At 46.6% G+C, this 17377-nt stretch overlaps 1 protein-coding gene across 1 annotated transcript in view; it reads left to right on the forward strand.

Annotated features, from left to right (window-relative positions):
* Nucleotides 1–17377, forward strand: part of CCDC187 (coiled-coil domain containing 187) — a 395322-nt gene that overhangs the window by 258689 nt on the left and 119256 nt on the right. The window contains exons 16-17 of the mRNA XM_085613361.1: nucleotides 6972–7082; nucleotides 12155–12273. Coding sequence (XP_085469487.1) covers nucleotides 6972–7082; nucleotides 12155–12273 — 230 coding nt within the window. The remainder of the gene's footprint in view (nucleotides 1–6971; nucleotides 7083–12154; nucleotides 12274–17377) is intronic.

The raw sequence follows: 17377 nt of genomic DNA on the forward strand, positions 1-17377 counted from the left end.
GGGAGACATCCTTTACCACGAAACCATTACAACGCGGTATGGTTACATCGCGGTTTTGAAAACGCAAGTGTAGGCGAAATGCGGCTCTCGTGTCTCCGGGTTGAGGGTGACCAGATCCATTAAAGAAGCCATATTCTTACAGTCTCGTGTTCGTGCCTACTTCGTTGGTTGGTTCTGAGGAAGCAGGATTGGTTGTCCATGTATATATATATATATTTATACATATATATTATCTACTGGCGGTCGCCAGTAGATAGTTATAGTTAGGACCGTGTTTCCATAGGAAATCCGCAACATTCTATTTTGAATAACTTTGGCGCCGATTGACGAATCCTCGCGAAATTTTCAAAATAGGTGGGGCGCTCCGCTCAGCTCCTACGCTGAAAGTCTCGGGGTGATTCGTCGAGCGGGGGCTGAGAAAAAGGGGGGTCCCAAAACATGTTTTCCCCATGCATTTTTCCATAGGACCTTTAGTCCAAGCTACAGCCCGAACGGCTGAACAGAATTACTTGAAATTTGGCAGAGAGGTAGTCCTCAGGTCAGGGATGTGCCTTTTGCAGGTCTGGTGTAAATCTGTTCAGTATTTCCTGAGAAAATAGCATTTAAAAGCATATATATATCTATAGGCGCGCTCCGTGCGCGTACAGTAAAACTTACGGTGCGCGCACGCTGCCGTGCGCGAGCGCGATTCTGATTGGTTGTTAGATCTTAGTAAACATTCGAATCGGTCGAAACCAGGAAGTGTCGGCCGCCATTTTGTCTCTCGCAGTCTGAGGGGGTGAAAAACAAAGGTGGAGAATGTGAAAAGGGGGCAGGGTGGACAGTTCCTGACCCCCTAGCCTTTGTCAGGGGGTCCCAGAAGGACCCCCAAGGGCCAAAATTTCCTTTAATTTTTTTGCGAAAAATCGCCGAGTACGCGTAGCGTGCGCGTACGGTAGAAACGGAAAAATTCCGCAAACTGCGTAAAGTGGGCGCGCGGGGCGCAAAGCGCAGTGCGCGCCCACAGCGCGCGTACGGTACGCGCACGGTGAAAAACCTTAAAAAAAATAAAATAAATACATAACTTAGCATTTTAAAAAACGTACAAATTCACTGAAAAAACCATCGGTTTCACACACGTTATAGTTAGGAAGTAGCATTTAAAAAACCTTGCAAATTCACTTAAAAAACCATAGGTTTCACACATGTTATAGTTAGCTGGACATTTCACTCGTGAAAAACCATTGAAATTCCCCCGTTATAGTAGTGCAGGCAACTATAACTCACGCGACCGCAATCCTCTGCTGATGACGTCAGATATTACATCACTGATGACATATGTGTCTTTCTGAAAAAAAAATATTTGTAATATATATATATATATATATATATATATAATATAATTCTGGGTAGTTCCCAAGTTTAGGCGAAGAGCAGCTCCTGTACAGAGCGCCCTACAACACCAGTGACACTTTGGATTTGCTCTCCTCAAATGTCTGCTTTTCTATCAAAGTTTTTAAGCATAGGATTAGCACATTGCTATCCATGCAGAGATCGAAATGGGCAAAGTATTTGCCATTTCTACAGCAAAGTCTTTAAGTTTAGGATTAGCACAGTGCCATCCACTGCGAGCTGTAAAACGACAAAAGCCTTTTACCACTCCAGGCACAGTACTAACGCTTAGGATCAGTAAAATACCAGCCAAGCCAACCTGGACTGAATAAAAGCAACCCCAGACACGTGTTTTGCTATCATTATAGCTCTTCAGAGAGGTTTAGGTTTGTCCAGACACAAGAGGACCCATTATAAGTGAAAACAATACCCTTTCAGGCATACAGTGACACATAAATTATGCAAAAAAGAAGCAGAGAACTCTGGGTAGTTCCTAAGGTTTGGTGAAGAGCTCCTGTACAGAGCACCCTACAGCACCATTGACACTCTAAATTTGCTCACCTCAAATGTCAGCTTTTCTATCAAAAACTTTAAGAATAGAATTAGCACATTGCCATCCACGCCAAAATAGAAAGAGACACGTGTGTGGAATGCACAGAAGTAGTTACCTACCCTCTCTGAGACATAGCAAACCTGACCACCAGGCCCCTAAATCTTTTGTTGCCACTCCACATGATCCCACGCGGAATCCTGCAAGCAAAATAGTAATATGTTTATGGTCAAGTCTGGTAATTATCAAATTGGTGCCCCATCCATCCTCCCCCGTATTTGTGATGCATGTATTTACTGAGAATCCCAAAGTAACATTCGATAAAATGCTCCCACCACCTTCCTGGTCTTGAATTGATAAAACTGTTCTTTTATCATGAAACTTGAACCAACCTCAGCTCAACAAGATACCTACGAAAAATGACAATTTCCTTAAACCAGTGGATAAATGTCCTCTGGGCATCTCTGATTCATCATCGTATCTATAGAGCATCTGACACTTGAGAGCCCAGCTAAGATTTAAAACCAGTAAAACATAACGTGACATTAAAAAGAACACTATTACTAAGCTCTACTAAAGTAGGCAGTCACGGGATTGCAGGAGAAGAATAACAAGGAACATGTCCGTGCAATGGTTAAAACAGTCACTATGGAAGTTAAAATTTGCACAAGTATTGGCACTCATTTGAGGCATATTGGGCCAGATGTGCGACCATTGGATTTAGCGCCTCGCAATTAGCGACAAATTGCGAGTCGCAAATTGCGAGGCGCTAAATCCAATGTACTACAGTGTCAGAGACACTGTTAGCGATTCCCAATGGGGTCGCAAAATGTGATGCTCATCAATATTCATGAGCCACTCACAATTTGTGACCCCATTGGGAATGTGCAGCCTCACAGGGATGGTGGCCTGCTGGGGTCAGCAAACCACCATGTCTGTGACTGCTTTTCAAAAAAGCATTTTTTTTTCTTCAATGCAGCCCGTTTTCCTTTAAGGAAAACGGGATGCATTTAAAAAAGAAAAAATGAAACGTTTTCTTTTCATTTTTTAAGGGCAAGCAGTGGTCCCTGGTACCACTGCCTGCCCTTAGATTATATTTTCCCCTACATTCACAAAGGGGTAGGGGTCCCCTGGGGACCCCTTCCCATTTGTGAGTCCTTTACCACCCTTCTGAGAAGGATGGTAAAATGCGACTGTTTTGCGACCGCAATTGCGGTCGCAAAAGGGTCATACATATCGGGAGGACTCGCTATTAGGAAGGGACGCCCTCGGAACGCCCCTTCCTAATACCGACTCGCTATTCATTTTTGCGAGTCGCTAATTATTTGCGACTCGCAAAATAGGAATAGTACATGGCCAACTTATTTTTTGTGGTCGCAAAGGGGTCTGAAGCCCCTCTGCAACCGCAAAAAACGGTTGTACATCTGGCCCCAAGTCTCTTTATAAAATCTGTCTCTTGTGCCTTGGGAGGTTTAGCATTCGTGCTTTGTGTTCATGGACTTCTCTGCTCCTCTGGCCGCTTTTAATCTATCCATACAAATATGCGTAAGCGAGCAAAACTTTATTTTTTAGCTTATCCGCTGAATGGGGTATTAACGGTGCGGGAGCACCGGAGCTCAAACGTGTTAAGGGCCCCTGGATCCCCCAAATAGTCGTTTTTATTACTGAAACAGGGGATGGCTTCCATTCTTGCATTTGAGCCTCTGCCAGCTTTGCTACGCCACTCATGCGTGAGTTATGGCCCAGCTCTCCCAGGTGGGGATAAAATGTATAACCTTGACCACAGGCACGGAAGAGGTGGAGGTATAGCCATTATCTTTCGGGCATCTATCCATGCTCAATGTTTGCTCAAAACAACATTTTAGGGGTGGAAGCCGTGGGCTTCTGCATGGCTTCGGATGCTCATCATTCAGTTGGGGGCCTTTTGATTTATCGACCCCCTGGCCCTGCGGGTCCTTTTTTGGACTCTCTCAATCAGGTGGCATCTCAAGTTTTACTTCGCTTTACACATTGCCACATACTCCTGGAGTTTAATATGCACTGGGACTGCCCTGCGAATAAAGATACGCGCAGCCACACTCATGTTCTGGCTCTACTTGTTTTTTTCCAATTGTCTCCAACCCCACCCTCATTGAGGGCCATGCTATTGATCTGATCTTTTGTGACACAAAATTTAGTATTTCAGAGGACATTTCTCTTCCATGGACAGACCATTATTTAATTCACTTCGGGTAGGAAGTTACTCCACAGGGCTACCAGAAAAATCCGGTTCCCACATCAAAATCTCGGCTTTCTCTAAGATCTCTCAGGCCAGTTTGGTAACTACCCTAGAGAATAGGATACCCTTTCTCTCTTTAGTCAGATATATGTGTTTTTGACAACTGTGACAGAGCAACTGGCTTCCCCTTCAGCCAATGGCCTAATTATAGGACTCAGCGTTCTTGGCCCTGGTTTAATGAAGATCTTAAGCTGGCCAAGAAAATTTGCAAGAAAGCAGAAAGAGCTTAGCGCTGCCCCTTTAACTTAGAGGACATAATGAAATACAAGGCTTCTCTAAAAAAATGTTCTAATTTAATTAATTTGTGTCCAAGAAAAACTTTTATGAGGACTAGATTGAAAAGGCAGACAACAAGTCCACTGAAATTGTTAAGATTGTCAAAGCCACCTTGACCCTATTGCCTGCCATCAGAATGTAGATTCGTCGGCCATACAATGTGAGCAATTGGCCTCCTTTTTGTAAAAATAAAATTGCAGAAATTCAAAGCAATCTTGGAGCACTGAATTCCAGTGACCTCCATTTCCCCCCTCTGCATATATCAGTTGTGCTTTTTCCTCCTTTGATCCCATTCTGCAAGAAGGGTCGAGACTCGCGATACTCAATTTGAGATCCGGATCTCCTGATGACCCTTGTCCTCTATCTGTTCTAGTGAAGGGAGCGGATGTCATTGATCCAGTGTTAAACTCTCTCATGAATAGATCTCTAGCATCTGGGATTGTTCCCTCTATTTGAAAGCAGGCTAAGATTCTGCCGCTTCTGAAAAAGCCCTACGCTGATCCTAACATCCTCAGCAATTACAGCAATTTCAGGCCATCTTCCCTGCTACCTGCCTCATCACAAATTTCCGAGAAGTTTAGGAATTGTCAGCCCTCCAGACTCTCAGAGTCCAACATGCTCCTTCATTCCAGCCAGCCTGGGTTTAGACCTAAATTTAGCACTTAAACAGCCATTCTAGAGGTATCTGAGGAGGTCGAACATACCCTAGATGCCGGAGGAAAGTCAGTCTTGGTCTTGTAGGATCTTTCGGCCCCCTTTGATATGGGGCTGCATTCCAGGCTGCTTGTCCGCTTCGGCGATATTGGTGTCAGGGGCTCAATGCTAAACTGGCTAAGATCCGTTCTGGAGATACCAAGAGGTTTGGATGCCTCCTTTTTTCCTCCACTAAGAGTATTGTCTCAGTGGGAGTACCCCAGGGCTCGGCCTTTAGCCTTACAATGTTTAACTTCTATATGGACCCGCTGGCAATTTTGGTAGAGTCCTTTGTGGCCATAATAGTGTGCTATGCCAATGACAATCAGCTACTCTTCTCATTTAAAAAATGAGACACTGGATCAAGAGGCTATCAAACCCTGTCTATCTGCGGTCTTTCACCGGATGAGTCTTAATCAAGTTAAGTGCATCCTCGAAAAGAATGAGGGGCGTAGTTTTGGCCATAATTTTACTTTGTATCTACAATCGCAGTGACCGGGTGACCCCTCCACTGAAGGTGCAAGTTTAAGTAGTAACATTGGCTACCTGTTAGGAAATGGATCCTGCTTAAAACCTTGACACTGATGCTCGCCATCGTCTGGGCCAGAGTACCTGTCCAAAAGGGTCCCATTTTATTCTCCCCTTAGAACTCTACGGTCATCTTCTGGTCATCTCGCCAAGGTCCCTAGAGTTAGGCGCGCAAAAACATGAGGCAGATCTTTTGCCCTCCTGGGCCTGCAAGCTTGGAATACCTTGCAGGTCGCGCTGCGGTTAGTAACAAGTGAACAGCCTTCCAAAAAACAGCTGAAGACGTGGCTTTTTACTCTTTGATTGTCTTTTCTCTCTTCTGCTCTTGCCTGTTCATTAGTACCGGGACACTCCTGGGAGTAGCAGTGCACTCGACAAGTCTCGCAATTCATTCTTCACACCTCCTAATCCAAAATCTACCAATGGCTACATAGTAATGTAAATGTAAATGTCAAGGTATTTATAGAGCGCACTGTCACCAGACGGCCACCTTGCGGTGTCGCCTTTTGCAGTTTCCTGGCGCTGATACTCATACCGCTGTGGAACCCCTCCTGGCTTTCCCTGTGAAGTGTCCACTCCTGCGCACCCGTGGGTGAAGCCAGGCATCCTTAGTGCTGTTGGGGCCAGTGTGGAGGCTAAGCAAGCTATAGCCCAGAGTTGCAGCATGGGGCCCATGATTAGAATAGGCACCGAGGCGAGAATAGACAGGTCTGAGGAAATTGAGCCCGAGCCCCGCCGAGGCAGGAGTCGAACCCTGGTCCCTGGCCAGAACTCTGCTTCAGGGTCTGCCGCTGTAACCATTGAGCCACACTCCTCCATAGTAACCACCTGATTATAGTGCTTGGTGATCCAGGAGACAAAAGGGGCTCTACAGGAGGGTCAGCATGGAGCGCCATAGTGAAATCAACACTGCACCCTGTCCCCAGGGAGTACTCCAATGTAGCGAGGGACATGTAGAACCTTGGCGAGTAGCTTGTTAAATGGCAAGCGGAGTAACAGTACCCTGCACACACAGGCCTGCCAGGGCAAAACCTGTGGCAGGTTTAAAGAGGTTTCTCCGTGGGTGACACAACCAGTGCTGCAGGCCCAAGGAGGAGCATTTGAGTTACATGCCCTAGGTATATGTCTTACCCCTAGACAAGGGACTTACAGCTAACTCAATGTGGTCTTCCATGCTTATTGCTACAAATAACTAATCACTTTTCACATTTATGACACTCCACGATGCTTATGTGAAGTAGATTTGCAGCTCACATTCCTTTCTACTGTTTTTAGGCTCATGAATTCCAACAAGAAAAAGAAATTGCCCTCATAAGACAGAAAGTGGAGCTGGAGGCTCAGGAGACACAGAGGTCTCTGGACGAACTGCGCAGGAGCAGGATAAAGGTAATATTTATTATTTATGACATCTCCTTCAGAGGCTGTCCTAGTGCTTTCACACACCGCAGTGGTCTTGGGCGGATGAGGTGAGGTGGCGGCCTCTTTTTCCAGCAACACCCTCTGGAAAGTAAATAGTGCAGTAGGCATCCACATGTAAAAATCAGACTTTTCTCACACTTTTCTGCAACACCTCGTGCTTATGAGCAGTTACTGGTTGGCCACTCCATGTATTGGACACATCTGAGAACCTCACACATTTCACGAAACCCCTCACACAAAGGCCTGACTAACCTAACACTCAATCAAGCATGCCCTCTGAAAAGGCAGTGAAACGCAGCTCTTTGAGTCCTCGTCATAGCCATAAAACACTATATAAATTATCCAATACGAAACAATACTCTATTATATTTGCTCTCGGAGAGGACCCAGTTCATGCAGTTTTGTAGAATTAGGCTATTGTTAGGACCAGACGGACGAGGCAACCATATACCACCATGTTACGAGGAGAATACATTTCCAGTCCTAGACTTTCCCATTTATTAAATCATTTTTTCAGGTGTGATAGTTCAGCAGGTTCTATTAAACTAAACTAAAGACTACAAGTCCCAGGATGCACACACGTGGTAAAAAAGCCCAAGACTACAAAACATAGCTGTAAAGTTTCCCACATGCATGTGTGATGTGCTACTTCAGTCTAGGTTTTTTATAATGCAATAAACAATACTACGAGTACCAGAATTAAAAGAAAAAACCTGGACTGGCCCAACACATCATGCACAGACCTTGGAAACGTGGCAGGGTTGCTACAAACAAGGTGTTCTTGTGACATGGATTCATATAGTTATGTTATGCCAGGTGTTCTATAGATAGATCCTGTTAGACCCAGCGGTTTCTGGCTGGCCGGGACTCATCAAAGCCAGATATAATCCACCGTCCTAGATACGAAGAGTACCATACACTTGTCCAATAACCTGTGCTCACCCTTGAGTAGCTTGGCACAGAGCAGTCAGGCTTATCCTCAGGGTCAAAGGGAAAAGTGTGAGCACAATACCACATTCGCAACACACTGAGTACACTACAAAAAGACTCCACACCCTATGTACAAAACACTTGTCTTTGTAATACACACATATTAGAAGCAAAACGACATACACATTGGATATACACTTTATATTTATATGCAATTGTTGACCTTTCCCATTAGCAGCAGAACACATGAACATATATGTACTAGTCATAGGTATTCACTTGCCCCGTTATCCCCTCAGCCTCGTAAGTGACATAAACCCATATGTATACTTCCCGGAGGTATTCACGATCCAAGTGATCCCTCCCACATCAGCAACGACAGAAACATATATGCAGGCTGCTCAGAGGTATTCCAATTTCCCACTATCACATTAGCATAAAACACAACATTTCCAATATCGCATACCACTTACAGTTGTAATGGTCAAGAAATCACAGGTTTTGACTATGCCTCTTGACCCAGCTCATAAGCCAGTTAAACTACATCAGCCAATGATAGACATTGCACCCGCTGGCGATACTTTGATTAGATTGTGGGGACCACCTAAAGCGTAAGGAAACAATTACATGTTTTCGTCCATCCAGATTAGGCCTTCTGGCACCCAGCGGCACCTGCACGAGTGCAGGATCACTATACCGGTGTAAGAAAAAGACTGTGACACTGGAAGCTGGACTGCTTCCAATTTGGAGAAATGTTTCCCCCCAGGAAGAGATGTGAGCTGCAGTTGCTCCCAGCAGCCAGCCATAGGTGCACACAAGGCAAACTGGGACCCCTTGGTTCCAGTCACAATCTTATAAACAACAGAATACTTTGAAGCGTGGGTCTGAGCAGAGGAAGCTGGCGCCCTCAGAGTGAGACTGCGATGTCAGACACTGTTGTCCTCCCCATCCAAGGTCGAGGTCGGAGACTGTCTATGCTTCCAGCTCGGGTCCCCCTTACTCGACAAATGTCCCCAACACCACCTTGGACGCCACCTGTTACAGAGTGCGAGCTAGCATAGGTTTCCAGTTGCAAGCTTGGGTCCCTCAGACTCGTCAAACTTCCCCAGCACTCCTCAAATAGCTCACATTACGGCACCCCAGGAGGGTCGCTAGACTTTATGAGCACATTCCTCTGCACAATGTGATAAGTGCATACGTCACAACAGTCTCTGCCCCCAACCAATGATCACTTCCAACCTTTTCCGCTACACCTTGCGCAGTCTATATGATCTTGTGGAAATGGGGATAATCCTTTCGGTCCCTGGGATCTCATGAACAGGAGGCCAGAAAACTGGCCCTTGGAGAGTGCTTAGAGACCTGGTCCACAACAGCTGGCAATTAACTGCAGGACAACAACATCCAGGCAAAATCCACCTAGTGATATCGCCCTTCCAGGAGTACGACAAGCCCCAGGCCACTACAAGTCTGTGGATAATCCAGTTGCAGTTCCTCCTGCCCCAATAGTTCCTCTTGTTGATGTCTCAGTGTCTAACCAGCATAGTATGGTTCACATCCCAAAATCGTCTCTAACTCCTGAGGGCAGATACCTAATAGTTATACCCTTAATGGCCTTTGAAGACGAGATCAGTTCAAAAGTCCACCTTTGAAATGCACATGCCCTCTCTAAATATTGTCCTGGCTGCCATCCTACCCTGGGAGAATTGATCACTATCTTAAGTGGGGCCAGGCGTAGTGGGTGTAGCGGGGCTACGCGAGGTCCACGGAGTTGCAAACAAACTCCGCTCCGCCGCCCGCCTCCACCCCCTATTAAGAAGTAAGTTAACATTAATCATAAATTAACTTAAAACCACTTACCTCTGGGCGCGCACGCAGTTTCCTCAAGCATTACCGGTGTGGCAAGGAAGAGGTGGAGGGCAGCCCGGGGACTCTGCAGTACACAGGTGAGTGCTTTTAAGTTTATTTTTAATTAATGTTAACTTACTTCTTATTAATAGGGGGGTGGAGGCGGGGGCTGGCCAACTCTGCTCCGCTGCGGAGTGTGTGTAAATTTGCCTTCTCCGTGTTCTCCGCGGAACGCGGAGAAGGCGAATCTCCACACACTCCGCGGGTGAAGCGGAGGTCTCCACCCCGGGTTAGCCAGGAGTTGCCCCTTGGATTGCAGATGCCAATTTAACCCCCTTGAATCCATCCCAGGAAGGCCCCTCAGAGTCAGAGGTCTGCAGTTTCCCTTTTGCCTCTAGTTTATGTCCATCTATCAGGAATTTACAGATGTAGCTGCCCCCCCAACACCCAGATGTGGATTGGAGACAGGCTGACAGGCACACAGAGCCACAAGCACAGAAATGCCCACTTTCCCAAAGTGGCATTTCTACATTAGTAATGTTGAATCCACTCGTACTACGGGAGAGGATTTGTCATTACTAACTCATCTATATCAAACACTATACTGCTACTCTTCTGCACGTAGGAAGTACCACTCAGCATACTTTCCACAGATCCCCCATGTTAATCAGTGCAAGAAGCAGGCCCCACCGTACTGAACACATCATCCTGTGCCACTCAGTACCAGTGCGTGTAGCCCTACCTCTTCAACACACAGCACCCTGTCCCCAGGGAGTACTCCAGTGTGGCGAGAGACATGCAGAACCTTGGCAAGTAGCTTTTTAAATGCCAAGCAGGGTAACAGTAAACACACACAGGCCCCGTCAGGGCAAACCTGTGGCACGTTTGAAGAGCTACCTCCATGGGTGGCACAACCAGTGCTGCAGGCCCGAGGAGGAGCATTTGAGTTACATGCCCTGGGTATATGTTTTACCCCTAGACAAGGGGCTTACAGCTAATTCAAAATAGCCAATCATGTATACACCAATCACTAGTATGTAGATGACAAACACAGTGCTTTGGCACTGGATAGCAGTTCAAAGTGCTCAAAGTTCTATGCCAGCAAAAACAACGTTCAAACAGGAGGTCAGAAGCCAAAATGTCAGGAGAGACCACACCTAAAGATGCCAGGTCTAACAGACTCTTCGCTGCTTGTTTCTGGTTGGAGTCATTACATTATCTGCTGCATTTCATACATTTCACACCTAACTCCATACTGTGTACAGGGGTTTCCATCTCTGTTTTTATTAACCTCTAAGTAGGAATGCACTTTAGTTTGGGTCAGCATCGCAAGAGTTGTAAAACAGGCAACTGTGTTTGCATTGGTCCATGGCCTAATGCACACTACACAGGTACAACCCACAGGGGTTGTTTTAATGCCCATTAAAGTAGTCCCATAGAGGGCAGCAGCAATCTCGAAATGAGCCCCAGAAGGAGTAGAGTTTTCGTTTTTCGCCTAATTGAGAAGGCTGCGTTGCGTAGAGTTCACACACAGCGCCACCCTCAGAAAATCTGCAGAAAATCTTACACTTTAACACTAAGCTAATGCAAACGTTCGTACAAAGGGAAATCATTGGCAAATATTTATCTGAGTGAGATCAAATATGCCATAGTGCAGGGTATCTAAAGTAGGTCCACCTTAATGTGACAAACATTGACTGGGTAAATTATTTGCATTTAAATTATGTGCAAGTATATTTTATCTGGATATCCTCAAACTCTGGGACAGAACCGCCCCTCCTGGAGGTATCACTGCCATAGCGCAATATTTTCAGTATAATAAAAGAGGCAAGATTGCTCAGCGAGTTGAACCCTCGATGATGACATCTGTGTGTGGCCTGCAGGTCATGAGTAGGAATCCTAATAGAGCTAACTTAACTTTTCATCATTCCCAAGTCGATACACTGAGAACCATTAAAAACTGCAGCATTACTCATTATGGGATGCATTATTTGACCAACAGTATGAAGATGTTTTTGTGTACAGTGCCACCCATCTTTCATTATTTTTAGTCTTGCTCTCTCCCTTACATACATGTATCATAAAGGTGCAGATTTCGAGTGAATATGGCTGTAATAGCGCTGTCACTAGATATGGGATTGTTCAATTTATTTTTAAAAAAATGGATTGTTGGTAGTGTCGTCTATGCAGTACAAATAGAAATTTACCAAACCAAAAAGTGCAACAATAATTCTTGCGTGTCTTTTTTTCTCTTCTTTTTCCAGACTTTGTATGAACCGAAACAAAGTGAAATGAGAGATGGTGGCGAGAAACTGACAGAACAACAGTCTCCAGGCCTTGCAAAGCACATGGCTCCAGCCCAGTGTGATCCAAATGTGCTAAGGTAAGTGGTACCGGTGCACATGTGCTCATCTCAGGACCACCACAGCTTCTTCTCTGTGCGGCACAAGAAGGGCCTTTGTTAGGTGCCACCTGTGCACTGGTGCACTCACATGTATTGACTGGCTAACGAAGGGGCGGGGAGCATTATTGTATAGATCAGAGGTGTCCAACAGAAGGGCCGGATTCATGAGAGATTTCCTGGATAACCACTGACTGTGGAAATGATTTCCATTTAAATTCATTATATGTACATTTATTTTATGCGGATACCCTAAGAAATCGGCACAATCCAGCACTCCTAGGCCCACCTTGGACACCCCTGGTGTGGATCATACTATGAGCTGCTACTTGTGTAACACATTTTGTGGAGAGATTGCTTGTCTGTTCAAGGTGTCGGTGGGACACCCGGAAAGAGAGCTGGGATAGTACAGCTATCAATGGGGGATGCACAATCGTAAGACCAGAGTATTGTAGACTAACGCTGATGCTCACAGCAGATCTTTCGAAGCGCTGGCACTAATAATTGCTCTGGTTCTGGTTATCATTTTGCTTTTGCTCTCTGGCATTACTAACAGGGGCCAACTTTATTCATACCACTGTCTGCTCCAGCAGGAACAGTCCATCCAGAACTGCTAGACCACGTCCCCTCTGAATGGGATGAAATGCAACCTTGGGTTGGAGTTGGCCATGGTGGGACTCATCAGTTAACTGAACCTCGGGCCCTACGCGAAGTGAGCTAAATATCCCACCTCTGGGAAAACCAGTGGCACTTAAAGAAAAGAATCTAAAAGTTGATGGGTGAACTGATTCCTTCTCAGCCAATGGTGATTACTCTGAGCTTTTGTTTTGCTCACTGCATCTCTATTGACGGGGACCAACCATATGCAATCAGCCTAGGTGCCCGATAGGAACAGTGCGGCCTGAACTGCAAGACCACATCGCCTTTGAACGGGACCACAGGCAGCCCATGTGGTTTCAGCCTAATTGGGCCTCATGACTGAGGTGTATTTTGGGTACTGTAGGACAGCACGCTTGGGAGTCATGTCTGGTCACTACCTTCATTAAGATGTAGGCTGATATTCCAACAGCAGTGAAGTGTCAGCAGCGATCCACGCTATGACGAAGATTAGTGCTGCTGCTTTACTGGAACAAAGCATGCAAATCTCACAGAGTGTTTGCGTGTAGAGAGACGATACGACTCCCAGTCCTGGTTTCTCATTGTACAGGCGTATGGATTCTGGGAGTTGTAGTGTGGAACCAAGCAGACCACAGCACTAGATTATAGTAACTGGTGGTGTACCACAAAACAGTGTCTTTCATACAGACCTGCACAGATATCGACAATGGCTGTGAGAAATCTCATAATCATTTCTCGCAAAACTTCAACATTTTCCAGCAAAATTCTTCTAAATTCCATGGAATTCATGAAATCACAGTTTCACAGGGAAGTGTTTGCCAGTATATTCTATGACTTTTATTAAGTGAGCACCACCTTGCATAAAAATAGTCTTACGAGATACCATCAGGACATTGGTTTAATCAGAAGTTCTTTCTCAGTGAGCCAATTTCTGTGTCAACTGGTCCTCTATGGGGACAATTGAGGTAAAGCGTACACTTGCTTAAAAAAAATGTAGGTGAAATTGGATATATTTAAAGTGAGAATAATGCAAAATTGAGAATGTTCATGTATTCCACTGTTGTAATTAAAATGTCACCCCGGCCTAACATTGACTCCACCGTATTGAATAGCACTATATCATCAAGAGAAGTAGATGTGGACTTAAGAATACTGAATCTATACTTCCCTATACTATACTTCCCTTTACAATATAGTGGTAGTCAGTATTCAGTAGTTCAGTATTCTTTTATGGCGACTGTAGAAACTCAATATTATGGTGGAAAGCCCATCTTTTATGACGTCTCCATTAGATTACAATGCTAGCATTTTTGCTTAATTGGGAAGGAAATGTTATCTCTACATTTTTCTCAGTATTTTCAGTCGGTGTATGTGCAGGTCAATATTAATATTACCACAATATTGTGGCATCCAACCCTCATGAAAGTTAGAATAAAATGAAATATCACACATGGCAGCAAGAAAGAGTCAAGTCTCACTCTTGGGCCCAAAGACAGAGCAGGGTGTCACTCATGGCAGCAAGGACAGAGTAAAGCCTGCCGTATGACAGCAAAGACAGAGCAGGGTGTCACTCATGGCAGCAAGGACAGAGTAAAGCCTGCCGTATGACAGCAAAGACAGAGGAGGGTGTCACTCATAGCAGCAAGGACAGAGTAAAGCCTGCCGTATGACAGCAAAGACAGAGCAGGGTGTCACTCATGGCAGCAAGGACAGAGTAAAGCCTGCCGTATGACAGCAAAGACAGAGCAGGGTGTCACTCATGGCAGCAAGGACAGAGTAAAGCCTGCCGTATGACAGCAAAGACAGAGCAGGGTGTCACTCATGGCAGCAAGGACAGAGTAAAGCCTGCCGTATGACAGCAAAGACAGAGGAGGGTGTCACTCATGGCAGCAAGGACAGAGTAAAGCCTGCCGTATGACAGCAAAGACAGAGCAGGGTGTCACTCATGGCAGCAAGGACAGAGTAAAGCCTGTCGTATGACAGCAAAGACAGAGCAGGGTGTCACTCACGGCAGCAAGGACAGAGTAAAGCCTGCCGTATGACAGCAGAGACAGAGCAGGGTGTCACTCACGGCAGCAAGGACAGAGTAAAGCCTGCCGTATGACAGCAAAGACAGAGCAGGGTGTCACTCATGGCAGCAAGGACAGAGTAAAGCCTGTCGTATGACAGCAAAGACAGAGCAGGGTGTCACTCACGGCAGCAAGGACAGAGTAAAGCCTGCAGTATGACAGCAAAGACAGAGCAGGGTGTCACTCATGGCAGCAAGGACAGAGTAAAGCCTGCCGTATGACAGCAAAGACAGAGGAGGGTGTCACTCATGGCAGCAAGGACAGAGTAAAGCCTGCCGTATGACAGCAAAGACAGAGCAGGGTGTCACTCATGGCAGCAAGGACAGAGTAAAGCCTGTCGTATGACAGCAAAGACAGAGCAGGGTGTCACTCACGGCAGCAAGGACAGAGTAAAGCCTGCCGTATGACAGCAGAGACAGAGCAGGGTGTCACTCACGGCAGCAAGGACAGAGTAAAGCCTGCCGTATGACAGCAAAGACAGAGCAGGGTGTCACTCATGGCAGCAAGGACAGAGTAAAGCCTGTCGTATGACAGCAAAGACAGAGCAGGGTGTCACTCACGGCAGCAAGGACAGAGTAAAGCCTGCCGTATGACAGCAAAGACAGAGGAGGGTGTCACTCATGGCAGCAAGGACAGAGTAAAGCCTGTCGTATGACAGCAAAGACAGAGCAGGGTGTCACTCACGGCAGCAGGGACAGAGTAAAGCCTGCCGTATGACAGCAAAGACAGAGCAGGGTGTCACTCACGGCAGCAAGAACAGAGTAAAGCCTGTCGTATGACAGCAAAGACAGAGCAGGGTGTCACTCATGGCAGCAAGGACAGAGTAAAGCCTGCCGTATGACAGCAAAGACAGAGCAGGGTGTCACTCATGGCAGCAAGGACAGAGTAAAGCCTGCCGTATGACAGCAAAGACAGAGCAGGGTGTCACTCACGGCAGCAAGGACAGAGTAAAGCCTGCTGTATGACAGCAAAGACAGAGCAGGGTGTCACTCATGGCAGCAAGGACAGAGTAAAGCCTGCCGTATGACAGCAAAGACAGAGCAGGGTGTCACTCATGGCAGCAAGGACAGAGTAAAGCCTGCCGTATGACAGCAAAGATAGAGCAGGGTGTCACTCACGGCAGCAAGGACAGAGTAAAGCCTGTCGTATGACAGCAAAGACAGAGCAGGGTGTCACTCACGGCAGCAAGGACAGAGTAAAGCCTGCCGTATGACAGCAAAGACAGAGCAGGGTGTCACTCATGGCAGCAAGGACAGAGTAAAGCCTGCCGTATGACAGCAAAGAAAGAGCAGGGTGTCACTCATGACAGCAAGGACAGAATAAAGCCTGCCGTATGACAGCAAAGACAGAGCAGGGTGTCACTCATGGCAGCAAGGACAGAGTAAAGCCTGCCGTATGACAACAAAGACAGAGCAGGGTGTCACTCACGGCAGCAAGGACAGAGTAAAGCCTGCCGTATGACAGCAAAGACAGAACAGGGTGTCACTCACGGCAGCAAGGACAGAGTAAAGCCTGCCGTATGACAGCAAAGACAGAGCAGGGTGTCACTCACGGCAGCAAGGACAGAGTAAAACCTGCCGTATGACAGCAAAGACAGAGCAGGGTGTCACTCATGGCAGCAAGGACAGAGTAAAGCCTGCCGTATGACAGCAAAGACAGAGGAGGGTGTCACTCATAGCAGCAAGGACAGAGTAAAGCCTGCCGTATGACAGCAAAGACAGAGCAGGGTGTCACTCATGGCAGCAAGGACAGAGTAAAGCCTGCCGTATGACAGCAAAGACAGAGCAGGGTGTCACTCATGGCAGCAAGGACAGAGTAAAGCCTGCCGTATGACAGCAAAGACAGAGCAGGGTGTCACTCATGGCAGCAAGGACAGAGTAAAGCCTGTCGTATGACAGCAAAGACAGAGCAGGGTGTCACTCACGGCAGCAAGGACAGAGTAAAGCCTGCCGTATGACAGCAAAGACAGAGCAGGGTGTCACTCATGGCAGCAAGGACAGAGTAAAGCCTGCCGTATGACAGCAAAGACAGAGGAGGGTGTCACTCATGGCAGCAAGGACAGAGTAAAGCCTGCCGTATGACAGCAAAGACAGAGCAGGGTGTCACTCACGGCAGCAAGGACAGAGTAAAGCCTGCCGTATGACAGCAAAGACAGAGCAGGGTGTCACTCATGGCAGCAAGGACAGAGTAAAGCCTGCCGTATGACAGCAAAGACAGAGCAGGGTGTCACTCATGGCAGCAAGGACAGAGTAAAGCCTGTCGTATGACAGCAAAGACAGAGCAGGGTGTCACTCACGGCAGCAAGGACAGAGTAAAGCCTGCCGTATGACAGCAAAGACAGAGCAGGGTGTCACTCACGGCAGCAAGGACAGAGTAAAGCCTGCCGTATGACAGCAAAG

This window comes from Triturus cristatus, chromosome 1_2 (assembly GCF_964204655.1).
Source record: "Triturus cristatus chromosome 1_2, aTriCri1.1, whole genome shotgun sequence".
Lineage (NCBI taxonomy): Eukaryota > Metazoa > Chordata > Amphibia > Caudata > Salamandridae > Triturus > Triturus cristatus.